Genomic DNA, 26,029 nt, shown 5'->3' on the forward strand with positions numbered 1-26,029 from the left:
TCCTCGTTCATATCGTGATAAGAATTTCAAATCTCTCATGGCGTCTCATGCAGTAAGGATACAGAACACCTCATGGTGATCCGTCAGCCAAATGAGGACGTTATGATCGGCGACTCCCTTGTTGCTATACAGGTTGATCCCGGAGAAGTTGTCAATATTCGACGATACGACAGTTACCACAGGCTAAAAGTGCGCACTTTAAGAGCTATGAGCACTTCTTCATCTTCAACAGCATCAAACAAACGCTTTCTACCGCAGGCTCTTTACTTTCCTTAATATGGGCGGAGGCAGCACAGGCCAAAACAAGAAAAAATTTCCAGTAAATATTGACTCTGAAATACATATCGTAGCCCGCATCTCGTGGTCTCGCGGTAGCGTTCTCGCTTCCCGAGCACGGGGTCCCGTGTTCGATTCCCGGCGGGGTCAGGGATTTTTCACCTGCCTCGTGATGACTGGGTGTTTGTGTCGTCTTCATCATCATCATCAATCATCCCCATTACGGTCGGAGGAAGGCAATGGCAAACCACCTCCACTAGGACCTTGCCTAGTATGGCGGCGCGGGTCTCCCGCGTCGCTCCCCTACGCTCGGTAAACGGAGTATGGGACTCATCATCATCATCATGGAAATGAAGTAGTTCTCATAGCTCTTAAATTATACATATTAGACTTCATCTTTAATAGACATTTTGGCTTCAAATGATCGTTACTGTCATTTTGACCATTCCTCCTGAGACATTGTGTATGAGAGAATTATGCCACGACCGGCACAGTGATTCGCTCTCGCTTTAATCTCTCGTTCTTTTCAACAACATAAACACAACACCACACTCTACATGTGCCCAAATCACTCACCTGCACTAAACAGTTACGCTTAAGACATCTGACATAGCTACCGAAGTACTATCAGCTAGAAATGCCTGCACTAGTCAACAGCCACTGGGAAATGATAGTTCCTTCCCTCTTGCAGGGCAGTTCGAGTCACTCATTGCACAGGTCAACTGACGCCACTCACCTGGTAGGGGAAAGCGCCCTCGGGTGCGAAGCTACCACCCAGTATCCGGGACTCGGCCGCTTTTGCCGAAGATGTCGCATTCACTGGAGCGACCTTGTCACGTGCAGGAAGGTTTTGCAATGTTGTCGCACCATCTGTGAAAGACATTCCATCAGATATAATGAGATGAATTTGAGGCTCCACACCTGTCGTAGAACACCAGAAGCTGTTGTTGTTAAGGTAAAGCTAGTCCGAAGGTAGACAGTCTGATTTTTATTTCACCGGGTAAAAAAGACTGACGGAAAAAAAATCGCAGAACCAAGAAGTATTTGGGCGGCATAAACGAAGGTTGGTAAGCGTGTTTCTACATCAGGAAGACGATATCTATTCAAATTTCGCGCCAGTCGCATAAAATTGGCGTCAATAGCCCCACTATTAGGATGCAAATGAGGTTTGCTTTAAATACACGCTGCAACTGTGGTGAACGTTGATTACATTTGAAATTGGACGTCGTGAGTTGGTGTTAGTCAAGAATACCTTTAAGACAACAAAGATACCATTGTCAACAACTCACTGACAAGTGAGTTTGAATGAGATGGTGTAATAGGGCTACGAGAAGCTTGATATTCCTTTTGTGATATTAAAGAAAGACTTGGTAAGGATATCGCCAATGTGCATGATTGTTGGCAGCGGTGATCACGAGAATGTACGGTCGCAAGAAGATCGGGTTCCGGACGGCCACCTGGCGCTACCTTCATGTACCGTGTATGGCTCTGACGCATCGTACTGCATCTGCAGCAGCAATTTGAGCAGCAGTTGACATCATAGTGACACAACAAACTGAAACATACAAACTTCACAATATATATAAATGACCTAGTAGATAGTGTCGGAAGTTCCATGCGGCTTTTCGCGGATGATGCTGTAGTATACAGAGAAGTTGCAGCATTAGAAAATTGTAGCGAAATGCAGGAAGATCTGCAGCGGATAGGCACTTGGTGCAGGGAGTGGCAACTGACCCTTAACATAGACAAATGTAATGTATTGCGAATACATAGAAAGAAGGATCCTTTATTGTATGATTATATGATAGCGAAACAAACACTGGTAGCAGTTACTTCTGTAAAATATCTGGGAATATGCGTACGGAACGATTTGAAGTGGAATGATCATATAAAATTAATTGTTGGTAAGGCGAGTACCAGGTTGAGATTCATTGGGAGAGTCCTTAGAAAATGTAGTCCATCAACAAAGGAGGTGGCTTACAAAACACTCGTTTGATCTATTGCTCATCAGTGTGGGATCCGTACCAGATCGGGTTGACGGAGGAGATACAGAAGATCCAAAGAAGAGCGGCGCGTTTCGTCAAAGGGTTATTTGGTAACCGTGATAGCGTTACGGAGATGTTTAGCAAACTCAAGTGGCAGACTCTGCAAGAGAGGCGCCTGCATCGCGGTGTAGCCTGCGCCCGGTCCTGGCGTTTCGTCTCGGGGAAACCTGTTTATTCCATCCGCCGCCACCGACCTGCCCCCATCAGTGCGCTCTCGTCTCATTCTTGATTATGTTGTGTTGCACGCGGTGCCGAGTTGGAAGCCACTATCCCGATTGACCAGGTTATCACAGGCCCGTATCTCCACTGCCTCTAACAGAGTCCCAGAAACCTTTCGTTCTACACAGTCTCTTGGTTTCATGAAATTGAAACGTGTGTTCTCCACTGGTGCTGTGCTGCGCTACCACAGATTTTTCTTTTTCTTTTCTTTTTTTTTTTTTTCGTCCGAGTCGGACGCTTTTCACATGTTCAGAGATGCGTTGTCTTATGCAATGCTGCGTCTAATCGATACATTGTTTCCCACATTCACACGAAATACTGTAGACACCCAAGTTGTCCTTCATTGAGCGCAGCATATTTCTGATTTTTTGCTGGAGGATGGAAGATGGTTTTTATCTTGTTCTTCTCCAGTATCCTGGCAATCTTGGCCGTGGGCTGACCTGTGTATGGGAGGAACGCCCGACCTTTGTTGTTCCGTTCTTCCTGAGTGTCCTTCTCCTTCTTCTTCTTGCTTATCTTGAGAGTGCGTCTAATCTGCGATTCGGTGTATCCATTCTTCTGGAAGGTTTTCTTCAGGTGCTGAATTTCATTAGATAAACTGTCCTTCTCGCATATGTCATGAGCTCTGCGGACCAGGGTAGTGAGCACGGATTTCCGTTGTGGTGGGTGTTGGCAGCTGTTGGCGTTGAGGTATAGGTCTGTGTGTGTTTTCTTTCGGTCGATCGAGTGTCCCAGTGTTCCGTCCGTTTTCATCTTTATCAGGATATCGAGGAAGGGTGGGCAACCATTCTCTTCCACTTCCATTGTGAACCTGATGTTCTTGTGTATGCCTTTCAGATGGTTGAGAAATTCCATTAGATTGTCCTCGCCGTGTGGCCAGACCGCGAAAGTATCGTCCACGTACTGATAAAAGACCTTAGGTTTAAGGCGTGCTGTTTCCAAGCCGATATCCTCGAAGTACTCTATGTACAGATTAGCGATACATGGTGCCAGTGGGGATCCCATAGCGACTCCATCCACCTGTTGGTAAAACTTGCCCCCACACTGGACATACGTGGTCGTGAGCGCAAGGCGGAATAATTCCACTGTGTCTTCGTCGAAGTGTTTCTCCAATAGTTTCAAGGAGTCCTCTAACGGAACCCACGTCAAGAGTGATGTAACATCAAAGCTGACCATAATATCATTTTTGTCAAGACGCAACTTCTTGAGTGTCTTAACAAACTGCGTGAAATTTTTTTTTAAGTAGTTGCGCCAAGTGTTTGGCTATACCATATGTATGAGAATTGATCGTGTCTACTAGCGGGCGTAGTTGTACCTCCCTCTTGCGTATCTTGGGGAGGCCGTATAATCGTGCTGGAACCGGAGCTCTGGGGAAAGCCTTTTTATCAGGTCCTGGTTCGGACCTTGTTGAGAAGGCCGATGGTCTTTCTAGTCACAGCTGTTGTAGGGTCCTTCTTCACGCGGTAGTGTTCTCGTTTCCCGCGCTCGAGTTCCCGGGTTCGATTCCCGGCGGGGTCAGGGATTTTCTCTGCCTCATGATGACTGGGTGTTGTGTGATGTCCTTAGGTTAGTTAGGTTTAAGTAGTTCTAAGTTCTAGGGGACTGATGACCATAGATGTTAAGTCCCATAGTGCTCAGAGCCGTTTGAACCATCTTCACTTGTTTGTAGGTCTGGTCCTGCAGCAGCGATTTAATCTTGTCCCAGTAGTCAGCCACTCTTAGCAGCACCGTCGCGTTCTCTTTGTCTGCTGGTAGAATGACAGTATCCTCATCTTCTCTGATTCTGCTTATTGTCCTACGTTCCGCCGCCGAGATGTTGGATGTTGGCATTCTCGCTTTGTCTAGGACTCTGCAGAATCCTGTGTACTTAATTCAAGAATCAGATTTTCAGGGAGCATTGATCTACAATTTCTTATAATCAGACTGTGCGCCTGTATCGTTTGTTACATTTCACACCCCTCAACCGTTTCACATTCAGTTCCCAATATCCCATGGCGTGAGGGAACGGGGTTCAGTTAATAGAGATTAATCCATTGAACAGAGACGTTCAGCCTGCTAGTGTACCCTCGGTTTCTTCTACCAACAACACAAACACATAACACTCCACGGCGCACTCTTCGGTATTAACAGCAACAAAACTTGTAGTCAAGCCACGAATCTCATACATTCCTAAGAACATATATCTGTGTGCGAAAGACGAAATTCGGCAACACAGAAACTACTCTTGCAGCAACCTATTCAGTGCGAATTACTCCTGTACTATTGGAATGGACTCTTTTTCCCAGCATACATACAAACATACAAAACAAAATTTTAATTTGTTTTCTTTGGATCATTGTCATGAAAGAGTTTAAGTTTGGTTGAGTCCTCCACTCATGACTAATATTTTTTGGAAGGATTCTCTTGGTTATCATGCGAATGCCGGATCTGATAATCTGGAAATTTTGAGACTGAACGGAGCAGTACTAAATTCAAACTTGAGGACTAAGAGTAAATTGAATACTACTATTGTCAACAGGAAGTACCGTGAATAAATGAAACTAGATTGTTGCCAACTAACAAACACAGCACATAGCGATGACATGTACAATGCTGTGCAGATATTTGCATAGTAATACAAAGACAAATGGAGATAAGAAACTGTGTAACAGCCTTTGCAGACCAAGGCCTTGCAACCCTTGCGTCCTTAACTTAAAGATTCTCAGAAAATATCCTTGAACAATCTACGACATTTTATCGATGTGGGTGGAGTTCACCCTACATATATCTCTTAAGTAGCCTGTTCATATCGCGCAAAAAATGCGCTATCTAATCAAAAATACCTCTTTAACTTTAAGACGACTTGAAGTCTGACAGGGACGCTTCTATTCAGCTCTCTGAATGTTTGTGGAGGAATGACAGTCCAATCTTCCTCAAGACCCTAAACCAGCGAAGAAGTGATGTTGGACGCTGAGGTCTGAAGCGAAGTCGACATTCTAAGTGTTGGGTTGGTGTCGTGCCTATGGGCAGCCATGTCCATTTCAGGAATGATACTGTCCGCAGACGTCAGCCTCACAGGGCTCCTTTAGGACAAGGTGCATTTTCATGCTGCTACAATCAACGTCTCCGAACTGTTCCTCTACTGTACGCAGTACACAACGGTGTAAAATGTCTTCATATCCCTCCACATTTAGCTTTCTCTTATGCGTAATAGGGGGATCACACACGAACCATGAAGAACACAGCCTTAGCATAATATCACCTCCTCGACACTTTACTATTGGCACTACACATGGTGGCAGGTAACATTCTCCAGCCATTCGCCAAACGCAAACTCTTCCATCGGATTTGCACAATATACGACGGGATTTATCACTCCAAATGACTGGTTTACAGCTATTCATTGTTCAGTGAAGTCGCTCTCCACATCACAACAAGCGTCGCTTAGTACAGACTACTAAAATGAGTGGCTTATGAGGAGCTGCTCGACCACTGTAGCCTCTCGCCCTTGTAACTCCCTACGCACAGACAGACATTGTGCTACTTGGACTGCTGGCAGCACTTTGAAACTCTCGAGTGATTCCTTTCGCTGGTTTCATATGATTTTTTACCATCACCATCCTCAACGCTCTAAGATTCCTGTCCGTCAGCACAAGAGGTCTACCTGGTCTTGGTTTAGGTCTGGTTGTCCCTTCAAGTTTCCACTTCACAATCTGAGCACCAACAGTCGCCTTGGGCAGCTTCAGAAGGGTTGAAATATCCCTGATGGATTTGTTACCCAAGTGACATCGGATGACTAGTCGATTTTCGAAGTAACTGACCTCTCCTGACAGACACACGCAGGTATTACTGTTTCTCTGCTGACAACACAATACTCACTGCTTCCACTCATACTGGCGGTCCACCTCTCATGACATTTAGGGGGGCTACTTTGCATTATATATAATCCACACACTTTTGATCAGATTGTGGAATTACTTCGAGAGGGTACTCCATGAGACACTGCGGAGAGGACTGTCCTGCATTATTTTACGACCAGAAGTGGCATTTTGCTACATCTCGTCTTCTTCCGACCCCCTCAGTTCTTTAGCCTATCTGGCTTAGCGCAGTGCCAGCAATCTCGTCCACGGAGATGAATAGTGGCTAGGCAGAGAATCAATAACAAAAAAATTCGTAATGGCTTCTATAATACATGTTTCTGATTTCTAGACAAGCTATTGTTTAATTCTTAATGGTCATCAATGCAGAAGCATAATGAAATCTTAAATCCAACAGTTTTTAACAACAGTCACCAACATATTTCTTAACTATACGTTTCATTAGGTATCACGCCCAGGTGGAAAACTGCGTAAATTACACTTCGCAACACAATTAAATGACCATTTTTTCGATACACCGCAACTGTCTCCCACTGCGACGATTAAGTTAGAAAACTGGTCAGAGGTGCCTACAACGTTTCTCTACGATGATGTAAAAGCGTGGCACCGCTCGAGGAAGCTTCAAACAGCCAGTTGTCGACACATACGAAAAAAAAGGCCACACCCCAGAAGTTCATGTGAGGTGTAAAGTGGGTTAACGATGACACATTGCTACCAACTTTTATAACAATTCGGCCCAGTGCACCGTGGACGCGTCAGAAGATGGGAAGGTCGTCACACTCTCTGTTACCCACATTCTGACTCCTCTGAGATGCAGGTCAGAACCGCGACGCCCTGTGTTGAAGTCACGTGATGTTCTCATAGGTGGCCGAGGAAAACATTTCCGACACACCACCTCTCAGAATTGACATGAAAAGCCCTTTGAAGTGGCATAAAGAGCGTTAAGAATGCCAATGAAACCACCCCTCCCCCTGAGTCGTTAATTCGCAAACATTTCTTTGTCGAAAACGACAGTTCGCATTGTGTTCATCAATTGAACCACGCTCTTGACCACCTGTGACACTGCTGGCATCAATTTCTATACGGGCACACCGTGGGTCCTACAACCCCATTTAACATGATCACACCCCTTTGCAGTGCAGTGCGACCGCAGTTTACACTCTGGTGTACAGGGTGGGACCACTAGGGGCCAATTCAAAACCATTCTACAAAATCTTAACGCGATCTGAAGCTGCAATGCGTGCTTATCCTGTTACAATCCTCCTGTTTCGCACCCTCCTCTGGCATGATCACGGATGTGCCCGATATTGACAAATGCATGAATAAAATGGCGAAGGATATCACTAAGACCAACATACTGAGCGCATAAAAATGTACCTAGACGGAGACAACCTGTGACGAAGTTCGAGGCGCTTGCAGACATTCAATCAGTTCGGAACTCCTTCGATTCCGCTTGCGCAATAACAGAACCAAGAGTTGAAGTATAGACTGCCTAGGACTCTCGTCACGTTCCTGTACAAGCACATTTTTATGTTACTCAGTAGTAAATACGGGCAGGTGGGACTGAGGGTGTTGTCCAACTGAGTGGTCTAAAGGAGTCCCTTTACCGTTTTACCCACACATCTGTTCCATCCATTCGTTATCGTAGCGGAGGGTGCGAAACAGGATGGCAGTAAAAGCATAAGCACGCTTTGCAGATTCAGATCGCGTTCAAATTTTCGTCGATTGGTTGTGAACGGCCGCAAGTGGTTCCACCCTGAACACCAGAGCAAAAATTGTCGAACCGTTGTTTTCGAGCGCGAAATATGTGGAAATGAAAGCCCCAAGGAAAGCGTGGTTTCATTGGCGGCCTTGGCGGCCTTTTCCTAGGCTACCTGTAAGAAACGGTGGATGCAGCGGAAGCGTCAAAGGAAAGAGTGAAATGTGGGTAGGAGGGGGTACGGTGACCTCCCCATCGTGTCCACGGCCCACAGTGGCGTCACGGCCCGCAGTGGCGTTGGTCAGAACTGTGGTGAAATTTGGTGCCAATGTGACATCATTTACCCACATTACACCTAATAGAAACTTCTGAGCTCTAACCTTTTTTCTAGATCTTATAATTAAATGTTTCCCTGAGACATTTAAGTCTCTTCTTATTATCTACGATAATGATCGAAGCACACGAAATGAATTAAAATTTGTGCTGCAGCCGGGATCCGGACTTGCTTGCGAGGCACAAATGCTAACCATTACACCACCGCAGTATAATGGTCAATTCGATCTTTATCATAGATAATAAAGAGAGACTTACATATCTCAGGGACACATTTCATTATAAGATCTATAAGATGACCAATGCTGGTGTGCTTGCCAGTGTCTGAGAGCCCTGGCTGTAGGGACAATATGTAAGCGAAAAATGAATTGGAGACTTAAATGTCTCAGGGAAACATTCAATTATAAGATCTGTAAGATCACCAATGTTACAAGGACGTCCCATGACGTCCAACGCTGGGGTGCTTGCCAATATCGGAAAGCCCTGGCAGTAGTGACAATATGTAAAGGAAAAATGAATTGAAGTTTGTGTTGGTGAGGGCACTCAGCTTAGGTAGTTCGGGCAAAATGTTCACCATCGTACAGCGGTGGTGTAATGGTTAGCATTTCTGCCTAGCAAACAAGAAGACCCGGGTGCGAGTCCCGGCCGGAGCCCAAATTTTAATTCATTTCGTCTCCTCTGATGGACCTTTTTTCTCAGCACGTGTTTGAAGCGTCTCCGAGCCCAAAGGTGGCGTCGCATGGTGTCACCCTTTTGCAAAGCTACAGAGGTAGGATGTAGGCACCTCCGAGACGAATTTCAAACTTGATACATTGCAGTGGATCACAATTACGGAGTTTCAATGAACTGATCATTTAATTTTGTCGCATAGTGTACATTCCTTCACTACACGGGGTGGTCCATTGATCGTGACCGGGCCAAGCGTCAAACGAAAAACCTACAAAGTACGAAACTTGTCTAGCTTGTATGGGGAAACCAGATGGTTGGCCCGCTAGATGGCACTGGCACAGTTCAAACGGATATCAACTGCGGTTTTTTTTTTATAGGAACCACCATTTTTATTACATATTCGTGTAGTATGGAAAGAAATATGAATGTTTCAGTTGGACCACTTTTTTCGCTTTGTGATAGATGGCGCTGTAATAGTCACAAGCATATGGCTCACAATTTTAGAAGAATAGTTGGTAACAGGTAGGTTTTATAAATTAAAATACAGAACATAGGTACGTTTGTCATTTTATATCTGTTCTTCCAATGTGATACATGTACCTTTGTGAACTTATCATTTCTGAGAACGCATGTTGTTACAGCGTGATTACCTGTAAATACCAAATTAATGGAATAAATGCTCAAAATGATGACCGTCAACCTCAGTGCATTTGGCAATACGTGTAACGACATTCCTCTCAACAGTCAGTAGTTCGCCTTTCGTAATGTTCGCACATGCATTGACAGTGCGCTGACGCATGTTGTCAGGCGTTGTCGGTGGATCACGATAGGAAATATCCTTCAACTATCCCCACAGACAGAAATTCGGGGACGTCAGATCCGGTGAATGTGCGGGCCATGATGTGGTGCTTCGACGACCAATCCACCTGTCATGCAGTGTGCTATTCAATACCGCTTCAACCGCACGCGAGCTATGTGCCGGACATCCATCATGTTGGAAGTACATTGCCATTCTGCCACGCAGTGAAACATCTTGTAGTAACATCGGTAGAACATTACGTAGGAAATCAACATGCATTGCACCATTTAGATTGCCATCGATAAAATTGGGGCCAATTATCCTTCCTCCCATAATGCCGCAACGTACATTAACCCCCATTGGTCGCTGATGTTCCACTTGTCGCCGCCATCGTAGATTTTCCGTTGCCCAATAGTGCATTTATGCCGGTTTAAGTCACCGCCGTTAGTGAATGGCGCCTCGTCGCTAAATAGAACGCGTGCAAAAATTCTGTCATCGTCCCGTAATTTCTCTTGTGCCCAGTGGTAGAACTGTACACGACGTTCAAAGTCGTCGCCATGCAATTCCTGGTGCATAGAAATATGGTAGGGGCGCAATTGTTGTTGATGTAGCGTTCTCAACACCGACGTTTGTAAGATTCACGATTCTCACGCAATTTGTCTGCTACTGATGTGTGGATTAGCCGCCGACAGCAGCTAAAACACTTCCTTGGGCATCATCATTTGCTGCAGGTCGTGGCTGACGTTTCACATGTGGCTGAACAGTTTCTGTTTCCTTAAATGACGTAACTATCCGGTGAACTGTCCGGACACTTGGATTATGTCGTCCAGGATACCGAGCAGCATACATAGCACACGCCCGTTGGGCATTTAGATCACAATAGCCATACATCAACACGATATCGACCTTTCTCGCAATTGGTAAACGGTTCATTTTAACACGGGTAATGTATCACGAAGCAAATACCGACCGCACTGGCTGAATGTTACGTGATGCCGTGATACCACGTACTAATCCGTTGGTGACTATTACAGCGCCATCTATCACAAAGCGAAAAAAGTGGTCCAACTAAAACATTCATATTTATTTACGTACTACACATATATGTAATAAAAATGGGGGTTCCTATTTAAAGTATGCAGTTGGTATCCGTTTGACCTATGGCAGCGCCATCTAGCGGGCCAACCATAGCGCCATCTGGTTTCTCCCTTCAAGCTAGTCGAGTTTCGTTCTTTGTAGTTTTTTCGTTTGATGCTTATTTCGTGAGATATTTGACCCGGTCACTATTGATGGGTTAGGTTGGGTTGTTTTGGGGAAGGAGGCCAGACTGCGAGGTCATCGGTCTCATCGGATTAGGGAAGGACGGGGAAGGGAGTCGGCAGTGCCCTTTGAAAGGAACCATCCCGGCATATGCCTGGAACGATTTAGGGAAATCACGGAAAACCTAAATCCGGATGGCCGGACGCGGGATTGAACCGTCGTCCTCCCGAATGCGAGTCCAGTGTTAACCACTGCGCCACCTCGCTCGTTCACTATCAATGGACCACACTGTATAGCTTCCTGTTTGCCCTTCCTTCTCTGTAAATACAAGCTAATTATTCTTGTGGTTATCAGTCCGTAGAAGACTGGTTAGATGCAGCTCCTTAAGCTAGTCTGGCCTGTGCAGCTCTCTTCATCTCCGCATAGCTACTGCAACCTGCATCCACTTGAATCTACTTGTTATAGTCAAATCTTAGTGTCCCTCTACAATATTTACACTCCATACTTCTCACCATTACCAAAGAGACGTTTCGCTGCCGCAACAGGATTTTACCTGTCAACTGATCGCTTTATTAGTCAAGCTGTGCCGTAATACTCTTTTCTCCGCAGTTGTATTCGGTAAAGTCCAATCAGGATACGCTGGCCTCTTCGCAGTGACCATTTTCGTCCAAAGCGCTGGGCGAGTCAATTCGTTTGTTCGGAAGTGGAGGCCGGCACTATGTACCCTATTTCGCCTAGTCGATGATGGAATCGAGGTACATGCCCCGTAATCTTCCTCAAACGATTTAACAGGAACTATTCGGTAAATAAATTTCATTTTTGCGTTATGTCATCTTCATGATAACATGTCCATCACTGCGTAAATAGTCACAGTTACTGTGACATTTTCACTTACGTAAGACCCTGCACGAAAGTCGAAAAAATTTGTATTTAAAAATAGAGGTCACTACGGTGGTGGTTGTTGGGATGTTTAAGGGGGACTAAACAGCTAAGGTCATCAGTCCCCCAGAGGTCACTACAGTTTTGCGTTTGGTGCATATTACATAGTATGTTGCTGCGAATGAAATTTAGCTAACATATTGAATTTTTCTTTAGACTTTCGAGGAGGTCTCTATCTGTCACCAATCTCGAGGAAATTGTACTGATACAGCACACTCATTTGCGATCCTGCGGGCCATCGACAAAGCTGGAATGGAATATTCAGAACGTTGTTCATACTTCACAAACGGCTTCAGATATCGAAATGAGATTTTGGCAAATGACGTCACGCAAAGATGGGAGTATTTTGCCATATGGTTAATACAAAAAGCTTCATTAGCTAGCGTGTTATTCCACTAATTACAGACTTTTTCGGTGAAAGAATATAATTTTTGAGGGATATTGACAGCTGGTGAAACGAGCAATGCTGTGGGTTTTGGAACGACGTCTGCGAAGAAATGACACGCTTATTTTTGTACTGAGGACGTGCTTTTTCATAAGCTATTGACATTATTTTTCTCTCGGTTCCTCACTTAGTAAAGTTAATAAACCACCGTTCGGTAGAGTCCACGCAGGATATGGTGGCCGATGTCCAGTGGCAGTTTTTGTCCATACCACTGGGCGAATCCATTCGTTACAATTTTCTCGCAGTTACGCCTGCGTAAAATGTGTAAACTTGTATGTTTCTATTGTTTATTGTCAAACCACAATTTATTAAAGATGTTTATATTTTATTAATAGGATTAAGTAGGAATAATTATTATGTGTCATTTTGGAAGTAATTGTGGTAGCAGGGAATGTCTGCACCAAAGTATTCTTGGTGGGACAGACCGCACTTTAGCGTTCGTAGGGAGTCAGTATTAAGCGAGATGTGTAGCGAGTCGGTAGCAGGTCTGAAGCGAGAGGTTGAGAGGAGCGGTGTGCCTGCCAGCCACCAGCTATGATTTACAAGAGATTATAAACAGATGTACAGAGACATCAGCTAACTATTATCATAAGAGGAACTAATATTATTGAATTATTTTTTTGGGAAACTCAAGACTACTGAAGGTATGTTTGCGCAATGGTAGTTGTAAAATTATTGTAAAAAGTAAGTCCCATTTGAACGTTTGTAAAATCATTTCATTACGAACAGTAAATATCTGAAGAATCGTTTCCAGAGTATAATTAATTTTGCCAGTAATATTGCATTGCTGATTATAATCCATCCCAAATTCTATCAACGTAAAACTTTGTAAAATTTTATTGTTGTCAAGAAAAAGTTTAACTATGAATTACGTAACTTCAGTCAAATTAATTAAAGAATAACGTCAGCTTTGCTATTAAAGAATAACGTCAGCTATGGTAATAAATACAGCCACTTATTATTACAGCCCACCACCAGCTAATAGGGTATAGTAAAACAGAGTAAGTATATTCATCTCGCAGTTCGATGTAGCAGTCAAAAGGGGTCCGGTAACAGTAAAAAACGGTAAGGAACAGTTTTGTGTTATTGTAGGTAACGACTGAGGTCCACATTATATGTTTCGTCGAAATAATCAGCAAATCACTTTATTAAGCAGCATTTAAATTTGTATGCGAAGATTGCACTCATTATTACTGAGGAAGAGAATTAATTTCAAAGGGAAGATTTCATTTGTTATTATTAAGCAAGAGATAGAAATCCTAAGGGAAGGTTTCATAGGTTATTGTAGTAGGGATGGTTGCGTAATAAAAGAGATATAGAGGAGACGGGAAGGTTTCGCATGTTAGGTGACATTCCGTAAACCATGCTGCGTTTTTGGCAAAATAAGAAAATTCTAACATGTAAACAAGAGAAATGTAGGTTTTAATCAAAATTCGCCACTTGCGACGCTTCCCTGAAAGTTAAAAACGCTTAACATGCCATACGAAAATAAATCGCTGCTTTTGTTGCACTTGCAGCGGAATTCTTTTTAGATACTACCCAAAGCAGAGGTGACAGTATATCTTTTTGGATGGCCACCAAGCATGAGGAAACTCCTATCTCCTGTGCAGAAACAGAGATAGCCTTAAAATGCGTAAAGGGAAATTTTCAGATGCAGATGAAGTGAACGCAGACATGATAAAGGCAGCAGGTATCCAAGGCATATAATGGCTGCACCGAGTACTCAATGTCACAAGGGCAGATAACAAAATACCTGCGTATTGGAACAAGGGTGTAATAATTCCCCTGTTTAAGAAAGGTAGCAGGCGAAAACCCACTAACTATAGAGGAATAACTCTCTTGTCTCATGAGCTGAAAATACTTGAAAAGATCATAGAAAAGAGACTGAGAGCTATCATAGACCCACAGCTGCAAGGAGGAACAATATGGCTTCAGAAGTAACAGCTCAACAATAGATGGAAAAGTATTGGAAGAAAGGCAAGAACATGGTAATTGTATTCCTGGATATAGAAAATGCCTATGGTAGTACCATAAGAGATAATACCTAGAAAAGCCTGAGGAAAAAGAAAGTGCCTGAAGGACTACTGAGAAAAATTCGGATGTTATACAAACACTGTACTAGCTGTGTACAAATTGGGGAAGGACGATCATCATGGTTTGAGTCCAAGAGTGAAACTTAACTAGGAAGTGTACTGTCCCCACTAGTGTTCATCACTGTTATGGATACTATAATGAAGAAGGTCAAGGAGAAGTCAGAGGAACTGAATGCATTTGCCTTTGCTGATAACATCATGATATGGGGTGAAACTGAAGAGGAAGTAAAAATCAGACTCATGAATGGAAATCTCAGTTCCAGAAATATAACCTCAACATTAGCAAGACCAAGACAGTGGTGATGGCAGTCAAGTGTAAAACTAGGAGACCACCAACTAGAGTATGTGGACAGTTTTCCTTACCTTGAAAGTGTAATCTCCAGTGATAATTTGGTCAGAAATGTAATCACGAACAGAGTGCAAAAAGGATCTGAATTCCACCAACAAGTAAGATCACTTTTATGGGATGACTTGATTCCAAAACCGGCCAAACTGATGATGTTTAATAGTTATTTCACACCAATATTGACTTATGGTATTGAAACATGTTGTTGTGTTGTTGTTGTTGTCTTCAGTCCTGAGACTGGTTTGATGCAGCTCTCCATGCTACTCTATCCTGTGCAAGCTGCTTCATCTCCCAGTACCTACTGCAACCTACATCCTTCTAAATCTGCTTAGTGTACTCATCTCTCGGTCTCCCTCTACGATTTTTACCCTCCACGCTGCCCTCCAATGCTAAATTTGTGATCCCTTGATGCCTCAAAACATGTCCTACCAACCGATCCCTTCTTCTAGTCAAGTTGTGCCACAAACTTCTCTTCTCCCCAATCCTATTCAATACCTCCTCATTAGTTACGTGATCTATCCACCTTATCTTCAGTATTCTTCTGTAGCACCACATTTCGAAAGCTTCTATTCTCTTCTTGTCCAAACTAGTTATCGTCCATGTTTCACTTCCATACATGGCTACACTCCAAACAAATACTTTCAGAAACGACTTCCTGATACATAAATCTATATTCGATGTTAACAAATTTCTCTTCTTCAGAAATGCTTTCCTTGCCATTGCCAGTCTACATTTTATATCCTCTCTACTTCGACCATCATCAGTTATTTTACTTCCTAAATAGCAAAACTCCTTTACTACTTTAAGTGTCTCATTTCCTAATCTAATTCCCTCAGCATCACCCGATTTAATTTGACTACATTCCATTATCCTCGTTTTGCTTTTGTTAATGTTCATCTTATATCCTCCTTTCAAGACACTGTCCATTCCGTTCAACTGCTCTTCCAAGTCCTTTGCCGTCTCTGACAGAATTACAATGTCATCGGCGAAACTCAAAGTTTTTACTTCGTCTCCATGAATTTTAATACCTACTCCAAATTTTTCTTTTGTTTCCTTTACTGCTTGCTCAATATACAGATTGAATAACATCGGGGAGAGGCTACAACCCTGTCTCACTCCTTTCCCAACCACTGCTTCCCTTTCATGCCCCTCGACTCTTATTACTGCCATCTGGTTTCTGTACAAATTGTAAATAGCCTTTCGCTCCCTGTATTTTACCCCTGCCACCTTTAGAATTTGAAAAAGAGTATTCCAGTCAACATTGTCAAAAGCTTTCTCTAAGTCTACAAATGCTAGAAACGTAGGTTTGCCTTTTCTTAATCTTTCTTCTAAGATAAGTCGTAAGGTCAGTATTGCCTCACGTGTTCCAACATTTCGACGGAATCCAAACTGATCCTCCCCGAGGTCTGCATCTACCAGTTTTTCCATTCGTCTGTAAAGAATTCGCGTTAGTATTTTGCAGCCGTGGCTTATTAAACTGATAGTTCGGTAATTTTCACATCTGTCAGCACCTGCTTTCTTTGGGATTGGAATTATTATATTCTTCTTGAAGTCTGAGGGTATTTCGCCTGTCTCATACATCTTGCTCACCAGCTGGTAGAGTTTTGTCATGACTGGCTCTCCCAAGGCCGTCAGTAGTTCTAATGGAATGTTGTCTACTCCGGGGGCCTTGTTTCGACTCAGGTCTTTCAGTGCTCTGTCAAACTCTTCACGCAGTATCGTATCTCCCATTTCGTCTTCATCTACATCCTCTTCTATTTCCATAATATTGTCCTCAAGTACATCGCCCTTGTATAAACCTTCTATATACTCCTTCCACCTTTCTGCCTTCCCTTCTTTGCTTAGAACTGGGCTGCCATCTGAGCTCTTGATATTCATACACGTGGTTCTCTTCTCTCCAAAGGTCTCTTTAATTTTCCTGTAGGCAGTATCTATCTTACCCCTAGTGAGATAAGCTTCTACATCCTTACATTTGTCCTCTAGCCATCCCTGTTTAGCCATTTTGCACTTCCTTTCGATCTCATTTTTGAGACGTTTGTATTCCTTTTTGCCTGCTTCTTTTACTGCATTTTTATATTTTCTCCTTTCATCAATTAAATTCAATATTTCTTCTGTTACCCAAGGATTTCTAGCAGCCCTCGTCTTTGTACCTACTTTATCCTCTGCTGCCTTCACTACTACATCCCTCAGAGCTACCCATTCTTCTTCTACTGTATTTCTTTCCCCTATTCCTATCAATTGTTCCCTTATGCTCTCTCTGAAACTCTGTACAACCTCTGGTTCTTTCAGTTTATCCAGGTCCCATCTCCTTAATTTCCCACATTTTTGCAGTTTCTTCAGTTTTAATCTACAGGTCATAACCAATAGATTGTGGTCAGAGTCCACATCTGCCCCTGGAAATGTCTGACAACTTAAAACCTGGTTCCTAAATCTCTGTCTTACCATTATATAATCTATCTGATACCTTTTAGTATCTCCAGGGTTCTTCCACGTATACAACCTTCTTTCATGATTCTTAAACCAAGTGTTAGCTATGATTAAGTTGTGCTCTGTGCAAAATTCTACTAGGCGGCTTCCTCTTTCATTTCTTAGACCCAATCCATATTCACCTACTATGTTTCCTTCTCTCCCTTTTCCTACACTCGAATTCCAGTCACCCATTACTATTAAATTTTCGTCTCCCTTCACTATCTGAATAATTTCTTTTATTTCATCGTACATTTCTTCAATTTCTTCATCATCTGCAGAGCTAGTTGGCATATAAACTTGTACTACTGTAGTAGGTGTGGGCTTCGTATCTATCTTGGCCACAATAATGCGTTCACTATGCTGTTTGTAGTAGCTTACCCGCATTCCTATTTTCCTATTCATTATTAAACCTACTCCTGCATTACCCCTATTTGATTTTGTGTTTATAACCCTGTAGTCACCTGACCAGAAGTCTTGTTCCTCCTGCCACCGAACTTCACTAATTCCCACTATATCTAACTTTAACCTATCCATTTCCCTTTTTAAATTTTCTAACCTACCTGCCCGATTAAGGGATCTGACATTCCACGCTCCGATCCGTAGAACGCCAGTTTTCTTTCTCCTGATAACGACATCCTCCTGAGTAGTCCCCGCCCGGAGATCCGAATGGGGGACTATTTTACCTCCGGAATATTTTACCCAAGAGGATGCCATCATCATTTAATCCTACAGTAAAGCTGCATGTCCTCGGGAAAAATTACGGCTGTAGTTTCCCCTTGCTTTCAGCCGTTCGCAGTACCAGCACAGCAAGGCCGTTTTGGTTAATGATGCAAGGCCAGATCAGTCAATCATCCAGACTGTTGCCCCTGCAACTACTGAAAAGGCTGCTGCCCCTCTTCAGGAACCACACGTTTGTCTGGCCTCTCAACAGATACCCCTCCGTTGTGGTTGCACCTACGGTACGGCCATCTGTATCGCTGAGGCACGCAAGCCTCCCCACCAACGGCAAGGTCCATGGTTCATGGTTCATGTACCCTAACGAAAAGAGAATGATAAGGCTGCAAACGTCAGAGATGAAATTTCTTAGATCCACCATCCACAAGATCGAGATGGGCAAGTTAAGGAATGGGGAGGTGAGGAAAGAAGCCGTAATAAAGACATCCCTATTAGATCGAATTGGTGCATCTAGACTTCGATGGTGCGGGCATGTGATGAGAATGGAGTCAACTAGAACGGTCAAAATAAATTTGGAAAGACAGGTGGGTGGGAAAAGATCTTAAGCAAAACCTCGAACCCGAAGGATGACTTGATTAAGGCTGATCTAGTGACAAGAGAATGGACAGTGGACGATGTTCTCCGTGAACAGATGTATTTGGACAGGACGAAGTAGAAGAGGCTCACTACCAATACCTGTGAAAGTGGGACTGTTAAATGACGATGATGATGACCATGCAAATGTGGAGACGCTCCACTTAATATTTGCAAAAAAATGCGAACGTACGGTTTAATTTAGAACGGCACTTCCCCTCAAACACTCGGCATTTCTCATACATTGCCTACCCACAACCCCCACCACTACCACTCTCCCCATGGTACCCTGCCGACTGCGTACACGCGTTCTACCTCTCTATTAGTTATTAGCTGTACTCATCTAGTCTTCAGAATTCTTCTGTATCACCACACTCCAGAAACGTCTATCCTCTTCTTGTCTAGTTTCACTTTGGTACAAGACTACACTACAGACACGAACTTTCGGTACTTTACTAACAAGTTTCTCCTCTTACGAAACCCCTTTCTTGCTAATGCCAGTCTGTACTTAATATCCTCTCTCCTTCAGGTATACTCAGTTACTTTGCTTCCTAAATAGAAAAAAACTCATTTATCATTTTTAGACTTTCAGTTCTTGATCTAGCTGCCTCAGAATGGTATGATTTTATTCTACTACATTCCATTATCCCTGGTTTACTTTTGCTTGTGTTAATTGTATAACCTCTTTTCAAGATGCCGTCCATTTCTTTCAAATGATCTTCCAAGCCTCTTGCCGACTTTCGCAGAATTACTGTGCCATCGGAAAATGTCTTCTGCATTTTAATTTACTTTCCAAAATTTTACTTTGTTTCATTTCCTGATTACTCAGTGTACTGACTGTATAACATCGGAGATAAGCTTCACCCTTTGCCACTCTCTTCCCATCGACAGCTTTCGTTTCATGTCCTACAGTTCTGCTTCCGTAAATATTGTGAACAATCTTTCGTTCCCTTTACTTTCTCCCTAGGGTTTTCAGCATTTCAAGGAGTGTAATGAAGTCAATATTGTCAAAATTTATTCTAAATCTACAAATATTATACACGTAGGTTTCTCTGTGTTCAGTTTATCTTAAAAGATAAGTTGTAGAGTCTGCATTACCTCACGTGTTCCATCTTTTATCTGGAAACCAAACTGGCCTTGCCCCAGGGTCGGCTACTGCCAATTGTTCTTTTCTTCTATAAATATTTGTGTCACTATTTTGCAGTCATTAATTATTAAACTGATGGTTCGGTATATTCACTTCTGAAAGCACCAGTTTTATTTGGAGCTGGAATTATCACGTTCTTCTTGAAGTCTGAGAGTATTTCGTCTTACTCATATTTAAGGAACAGTCGAACGGAAACGAGACAGATGAAAAAAGTAAGTAAAGTGTTCATTACTTCTAAAGTAATCGCCGAAATTGTTAGTACAATTATCCCACGGTGAGACATCATGGTTAATGTCTTAATGGAAAATTGTTTGCGGTTGCTGAAGGTACCATGATTGTACTCAAGTGTATTTCTCTTCGTTCGAAACAAACCGACAGCCACGAATGTCTTTCTTCAGCTTTTCAAAAATGTGAAAATCGGGTGGACTGAGATCGGGACTGTATGGAGAATATGTTAGGGACTCCCAGCAAAACTTCTGCAGCGTATTCGAAACAACCTTGGCAACATGTGAGCGGGTGTTATCATTCTGTTCCAAGACGGGGAATGAATGTGCTAGCAATTATGGTAATTACTTTTGAAATAATAAACATTTTACTTACTATTTTCCCTCTGTCTCCTTTCTGACCTCCCCTTATATCGTGCATAACAGGTGGAATAGTTTTGCCATGGTATGTTCTTCTAAGGCTCTCAGTATGTCTGGGGAAACGTTGTCTGCACCTGGTGCCTCGTTTCGACTTTCGTCTTTTAGTGTGTCAAATTCTGAAGCTCTCAGTTTTCATCCCATCTTCATCTCCTTCCGCCTACCCTTCCCATACCACTGTCTTCAATGTCGTTTCCGGTGAATAGGTCTTTAACCATTCCTTCCACGTTTCAACTTTCCTTTGCGTAGTACTGGCTCTTGATCTTCGTACAGCAGCTTCTGTTTTGTCTAATGGATTAGTTTAATTTTCCTGTACGTCGCGTATATCGTTATGCACACTTCTATGCTTTTCATTTCTCCCCTACCTATTTCTGCTTTGCTATTTTGCACTTTCTGTAAATATCGCTTTTTAGATATCCGAATTAGCTTTTGCATATAAGTTAAAATCAGTATCTTGTGTGTTATACAAGGGTTTCTACTAGACTTTTTGGGTATTGACCCTTTGCTGCCTTCACTATTTCATATCTCGAAGATATTAATTCGTGTTCTACAGCATTTTTTCCCTCCTGTTTCAACCATCGGTACCTAACAGCCACTTTGAAATCGCCACAACCAGTGACTATTGTAGTTTATCCAGATCTCATCTTCTCAGTTTTCTACCTTTCTGTAGTTTCTTAAGTTTTAATCTGCAGCCAACAATTAGTAATTATGGGCAGTCTCCACATGTGTCCGAAGAAATGTTTCGCAGGTTGAAATCTGGTTTAGAGCCATCTGTCTTACCCTCCGAGGTCTCCAAGTCTCTTCCACGTCCACTGCCTGGTTTCATGTTCCTTAAACCATCGATTGTTAACAACGATGTTTTCTGTGCAAAATTCTGTCTGGCGGCTTCCCCTCACAACCATCGCTCTTTCATTGCAGTATTATGGCTCAGGAGTGCTGTGGATGTGAACAGTTTCGTACCGCCATTCAGAGACGACGTAAAACGTCTTTGCCACTTGGCTTGTTCCTACAGTAGGTAATTCTTGATCTTCGCCGGCCATAAAAAGAATTTACGTTACGTATTATTTCTCCCGAGTATGATGGCGTGAGTTACTGAGACGCGTAGTGGCGTAATGTATCAGTCATTGGTACAGGAAACTTTTTCATTTAGGTTTGTTGATAAGCGCTTTATCTCCTATCAGTGAGTCAGAAAGTTTCAAAAGCCCAAGATATTTTGTTATCGAATGAAATCGTTCGGCTCTACTGCACGACCTTTACAGCACTTTGACAGCAGTGGTAATGTTCCTCGCACGCAGACCCTCGCGCCCAATACGATGACGCCTGTTTCTGGCAGTACGTTCATCACGCGTATTCTCACACATTTATAAAAAGTATAGAGTTTAAATTCTGTGACCTTCAAATCGAGCTCAGTCATAAAAAACTTCGTATGTGCAAATTTCAGATGTTATCGTGCATCGGGGCAGATTTTTTTTTTTCATGGATGTTGAGGGTAATTGCTGTACGAGTACAAATGTAAGATATGATGTTTCTTTGATATCAGTTTCTTTGTATCGAGACACTGTATCTTACGGGAGAAGGCTACCGCAAGTGCAAATATGTATTTGAAACTTTATTACAGCCACGGTTACCGCACTTTTGCATGTGCGAAGCAAAACAACTGTATTTTAACGACAAAAACGAGTAAAAGACCCAGAATTGATACATTGGTGCAAATATTAATTTTTAAATTTTTACTTTTTCTCTCCATGAAACATGGACCGTTTCGTCGTTGGGCAGCGAGACAGATCCAGATCCAGATAGGTGCAACCACAACGGATCTGCTGAAAGGCCAGACAAACGTGTGATTCCTGAAGAGAAGCACCATCCTTTTCAGTAATTGCAGGGGCAACGGTCTGGATGGCTTACAGATCTGGCCTTGCAACATCAACCAAAATAGCCGTGCTGTGCTGGTCCTGCGAACGGCTGAAAGCAAGGGGGAACTGTAACCGTAATTCTTCTCCAGGACATGGAGCTCTACTGTATGGTTAAATGATGATGGCGTCCTCTTGGGAAACAAATTCCAGAGGTAAAATAGTTCCCCATTCTGATCCGGGCGGGTACTACACTAGAGATACTGTCATTAGGAAAGCGAAGCTAACATTCAACGCATTGGAGAGTGAAATGTTAGATACCTTAATCTGGAAGGTACGTAAGAAATTTAAAAATGGAAATGGGTAACGTGAAGTTAGGTACAGTGGACATTAGTGAAGTTCGGTAGCAGGAGGAATAGGAATACAAGGCTATAAATACATAATCAAATGAGGTAATGAGGAATGGGTTTAGTAATGCATAAGAAAACAGAAATGCATAGTGAACGTATTATTGTAGCCAAGATTGAAATGAAGCCCACAGCTACCATACTGGTACAAGTTGGTTCGGTAAGTATTTGTCCAGGAGAAGAAGAGATTGAAGAAACGTATGACCTGGTAAAATATGTAATTCAGATAGTTAAGAGAGAGCAAAATTTAATTATGATTGGGGGTCTGGAATCCCACAGTAGGAAAAGCAATAGAAGGAAAAGAAGTAGGTGAATATCAACTGGGGGGAAGGTTCAAATGGCTCCGAGCACTATGTAACATAACTTCTGAGGTCATCTGTCCCCTAGAAATTAGAACTACTTAAACCTAACCAACCTAAGGACGTCACACACGTCCATGTCCGAAGCAGGATTCGAAACTGCGGTTCCAGACAGAAGCGCCTAGAACCGCTCGGCCACCACGGCCGGCTGGTGGGAAGAAACGAAAGAAGAAGCCGTCTGGTAGAATTTTGCACAGAGCATAATTTAATCATCGTTATCACTTGGTTTAAGAACCATGAAAGAAGGTTATGTACATGGAATAGACCTGAAGTCAACGGAAGGCTTCAGGTTGGTTATATAATGGTAAGACAAAGGTTTGCGGACCAGATTTTAAATTGTAATACATTTCCAGGGGCAGGTGTGAACTCTGACCACAATTTATTGACTGCGAACAGTGGATTAACACTGAAGAAATTGTAAAAAGGTTGGAAACTAAGCAGACGGGAATTCTATAAACCGAGAGAACAAGTGGTTTTAGAGGAAGAGCTAGTCAAAGGTTGACTAGAACAGGTGAAAGGAATAAAGCAGAAGACGTATAGGCAGCTGTGAAGACGGCAGAAGATAAAATAGGTAAAAAGACAAGGCATAGTAGAAATCCTTGATAACGAGGAACGCCGTGGGCAGACGCGCCAGCAGCGGTAGCAGAACAGCAGGTGCCTGATACCCAGTAATTTAGTTTAGTTTGGTTATGTTCTTCTGCAAAGGAGTGAACTATAAATGTGTTCTTTACTGTGAAGACTAGTTGTTAGCGATTTCGTGCAAGTTTTTATTTTTGCGTAAACCTTGGTGCACATCCTTGTGTAAGCCGGCTTCCTAGTGTAATTTTCCCACCGTCTGACCGCCAAGTCAAACAACTAAGTTTAAACATCGTGCTGTACACAGGATGTAGTTTAGATCAGTGTGTTCTAGTTTCCAAATTTATCTCGTGCAGCAGCTTTCGGGTAATCAGGGTTTCTAGTATCAGGTAACTGTAGATACACAGGTAAGTTTATTTCTTTGTAAGAGATTGCGTCTCAGGGCATAGTGAGAAATCTGCACAGCAATTTTTAGGTTTCTCTATTCTCCTCGTTATATTTTGCGTACATTCCAAACTCAGCAGCGCCATATGAGATCTTATATCTGTTTTTAAACACTGCGATGTGGCTCGCGACTGTGCTAGTTGTTAGCGGACCCAAGGAGATTAAGCTGCTGTCCGCAAACAGCTGGAAGCAGCGTTGGCTACCGCCGACAAGCTTCTGTTTACTACTCAAAATTGCGACAACATCGGGGCGCTGGGACAGAGATCTGGGACACATTTGGTGGCGTTGGATTCCCCTGGTGGTGCGGGTGTTACTGCATTTTCTGATACGCAACATCTGGCAGGTCTGCTCTCGCTCGAGAGTGAGTGACAGACAGTGGTGGATTGGAGAGTCACTGGGCGGGAGGCGAAAGACGCAGCTCCCTACGTCTTAGCAACAGGTACGATGTGCTACCAAGTGTTGATTGATAACTGCGTGCCAGCACGGGATGCCTCTCCTGCTGGGCCAGTGGCAGATTTTCCTGCCCAGTCCGGACAAGTGTCATTAGCAGGTGATGGAGCCCCTCAGGGAAATAGGAGGCAAGGCGGGAAGGAATGCCAGTGTGCAATCGGTATGCTTGCCAGGGGGTCTAGACCGTGATGTGGAAGAGGCCCTGCCACGGGCTATCGAGCTCACTGGGTGCAACTGGCTGCATGTAGTGGCACATGTCGGCACGAACGACGCCTGCCGCTTGGGTTTTGAGGGCATCCTCGGCTCCTTTAGGCGGGTGGCTGGTTCGGGGCAGACGACTACCACCTCACGCGGGATTCACGTTAAGCTGTCTACTTTTAGCATCGTGCCCAGGCCTGAATCGTGGTCCTCAGGTGTGGAGCAGAGTGGAAGTAGTGATGGGGAGCTCGTGAATGAGTCGTTCAAATGAACGCTTCACTCCAGTGAAGTGTGAACTAACCACTCAATTTCAATGAACTGGTACTTCAAACCCTTCACAGGTAGCACACTCCACACTTCTTTCTAGTTAACTCACTCTCTTCCCCTCTCCCACTACATCGGCGTCACTAATTCTCCCTTCACTCCAGTCCTCCCTCTACTGCCTGTCGACGAATCGCGCGGTGTTTGTGGGGAACGATAGGTTTACAAGGGTTGGGTCCGTGAGGGGCGAGGGGTAAGCAGCGTCAGTTGCTTCCTGTAGTGCTGGCATCATTACCCGTGACTATTTGTGCAGTTACACTTTGAGTCTACGGGTAGCCTACCGTTGGCAGAGCTTGCAGACGAATATTAAAGACACAAACGAAGAGGCTGGCTGTGTGAGCACGCACAGCCAACATGAAAATAGAAGTTTTGTTAATAACACTCAAAGAGGGATTGTACCTGAAGTCGTACCAATGACTACAGGTGACAGTTTACGTTTTGAAGGAGGGTTATTATTCTCAACAAAAATAAATTTACAGGTAAACTTCTGAATAATTACTTAACGTAGGTGTGTAGACTTTGTGACAGCGGTAAACATACTCATTCTATTTTGGATTAAATTTTTAAAGGAACATAAAATTGGACTGCATTTCGTTGGTAGCCCTAGTTTTCAGTCCCTGAATACAACAAATAATGTTTCATTTGGCACATAAAGACTTTTTTGGGCGCTTCATGAGAAAATGTCGAGCAAGATTAAATGTAATACCTCCTTTATATGTCACAGGCTTTTCTGTTTATCTTTCCTTTGTCCTCTTCGACCATGCTCTGTTTAACTCAGACGCTGTAAGAGTAAGAGCGTGAAACGTTGCGTACACGTTACTACATAGTTCAGCCATCTGTTGGTAAAATCATGAAGTATTACGAAGCTATATTGTACGA

The 26,029-nt window shown here is 43.2% G+C and overlaps 1 protein-coding gene across 2 annotated transcripts in view; it reads right to left on the minus strand.

Annotated features, from left to right (window-relative positions):
- Window positions 1-26,029, minus strand: part of LOC126356033 (trypsin alpha-3-like) — a 307,460-nt gene that overhangs the window by 272,259 nt on the left and 9,172 nt on the right. For both annotated transcript variants that reach the window (XM_050006686.1, XM_050006688.1), the window contains exon 2: window positions 1,013-1,146. In XM_050006686.1, coding sequence (XP_049862643.1) covers window positions 1,013-1,146 — 134 coding nt within the window. The remainder of the gene's footprint in view (window positions 1-1,012; window positions 1,147-26,029) is intronic.

Source organism: Schistocerca gregaria, chromosome 3, assembly GCF_023897955.1.
Source record: "Schistocerca gregaria isolate iqSchGreg1 chromosome 3, iqSchGreg1.2, whole genome shotgun sequence".
NCBI lineage: Eukaryota > Metazoa > Arthropoda > Insecta > Orthoptera > Acrididae > Schistocerca > Schistocerca gregaria.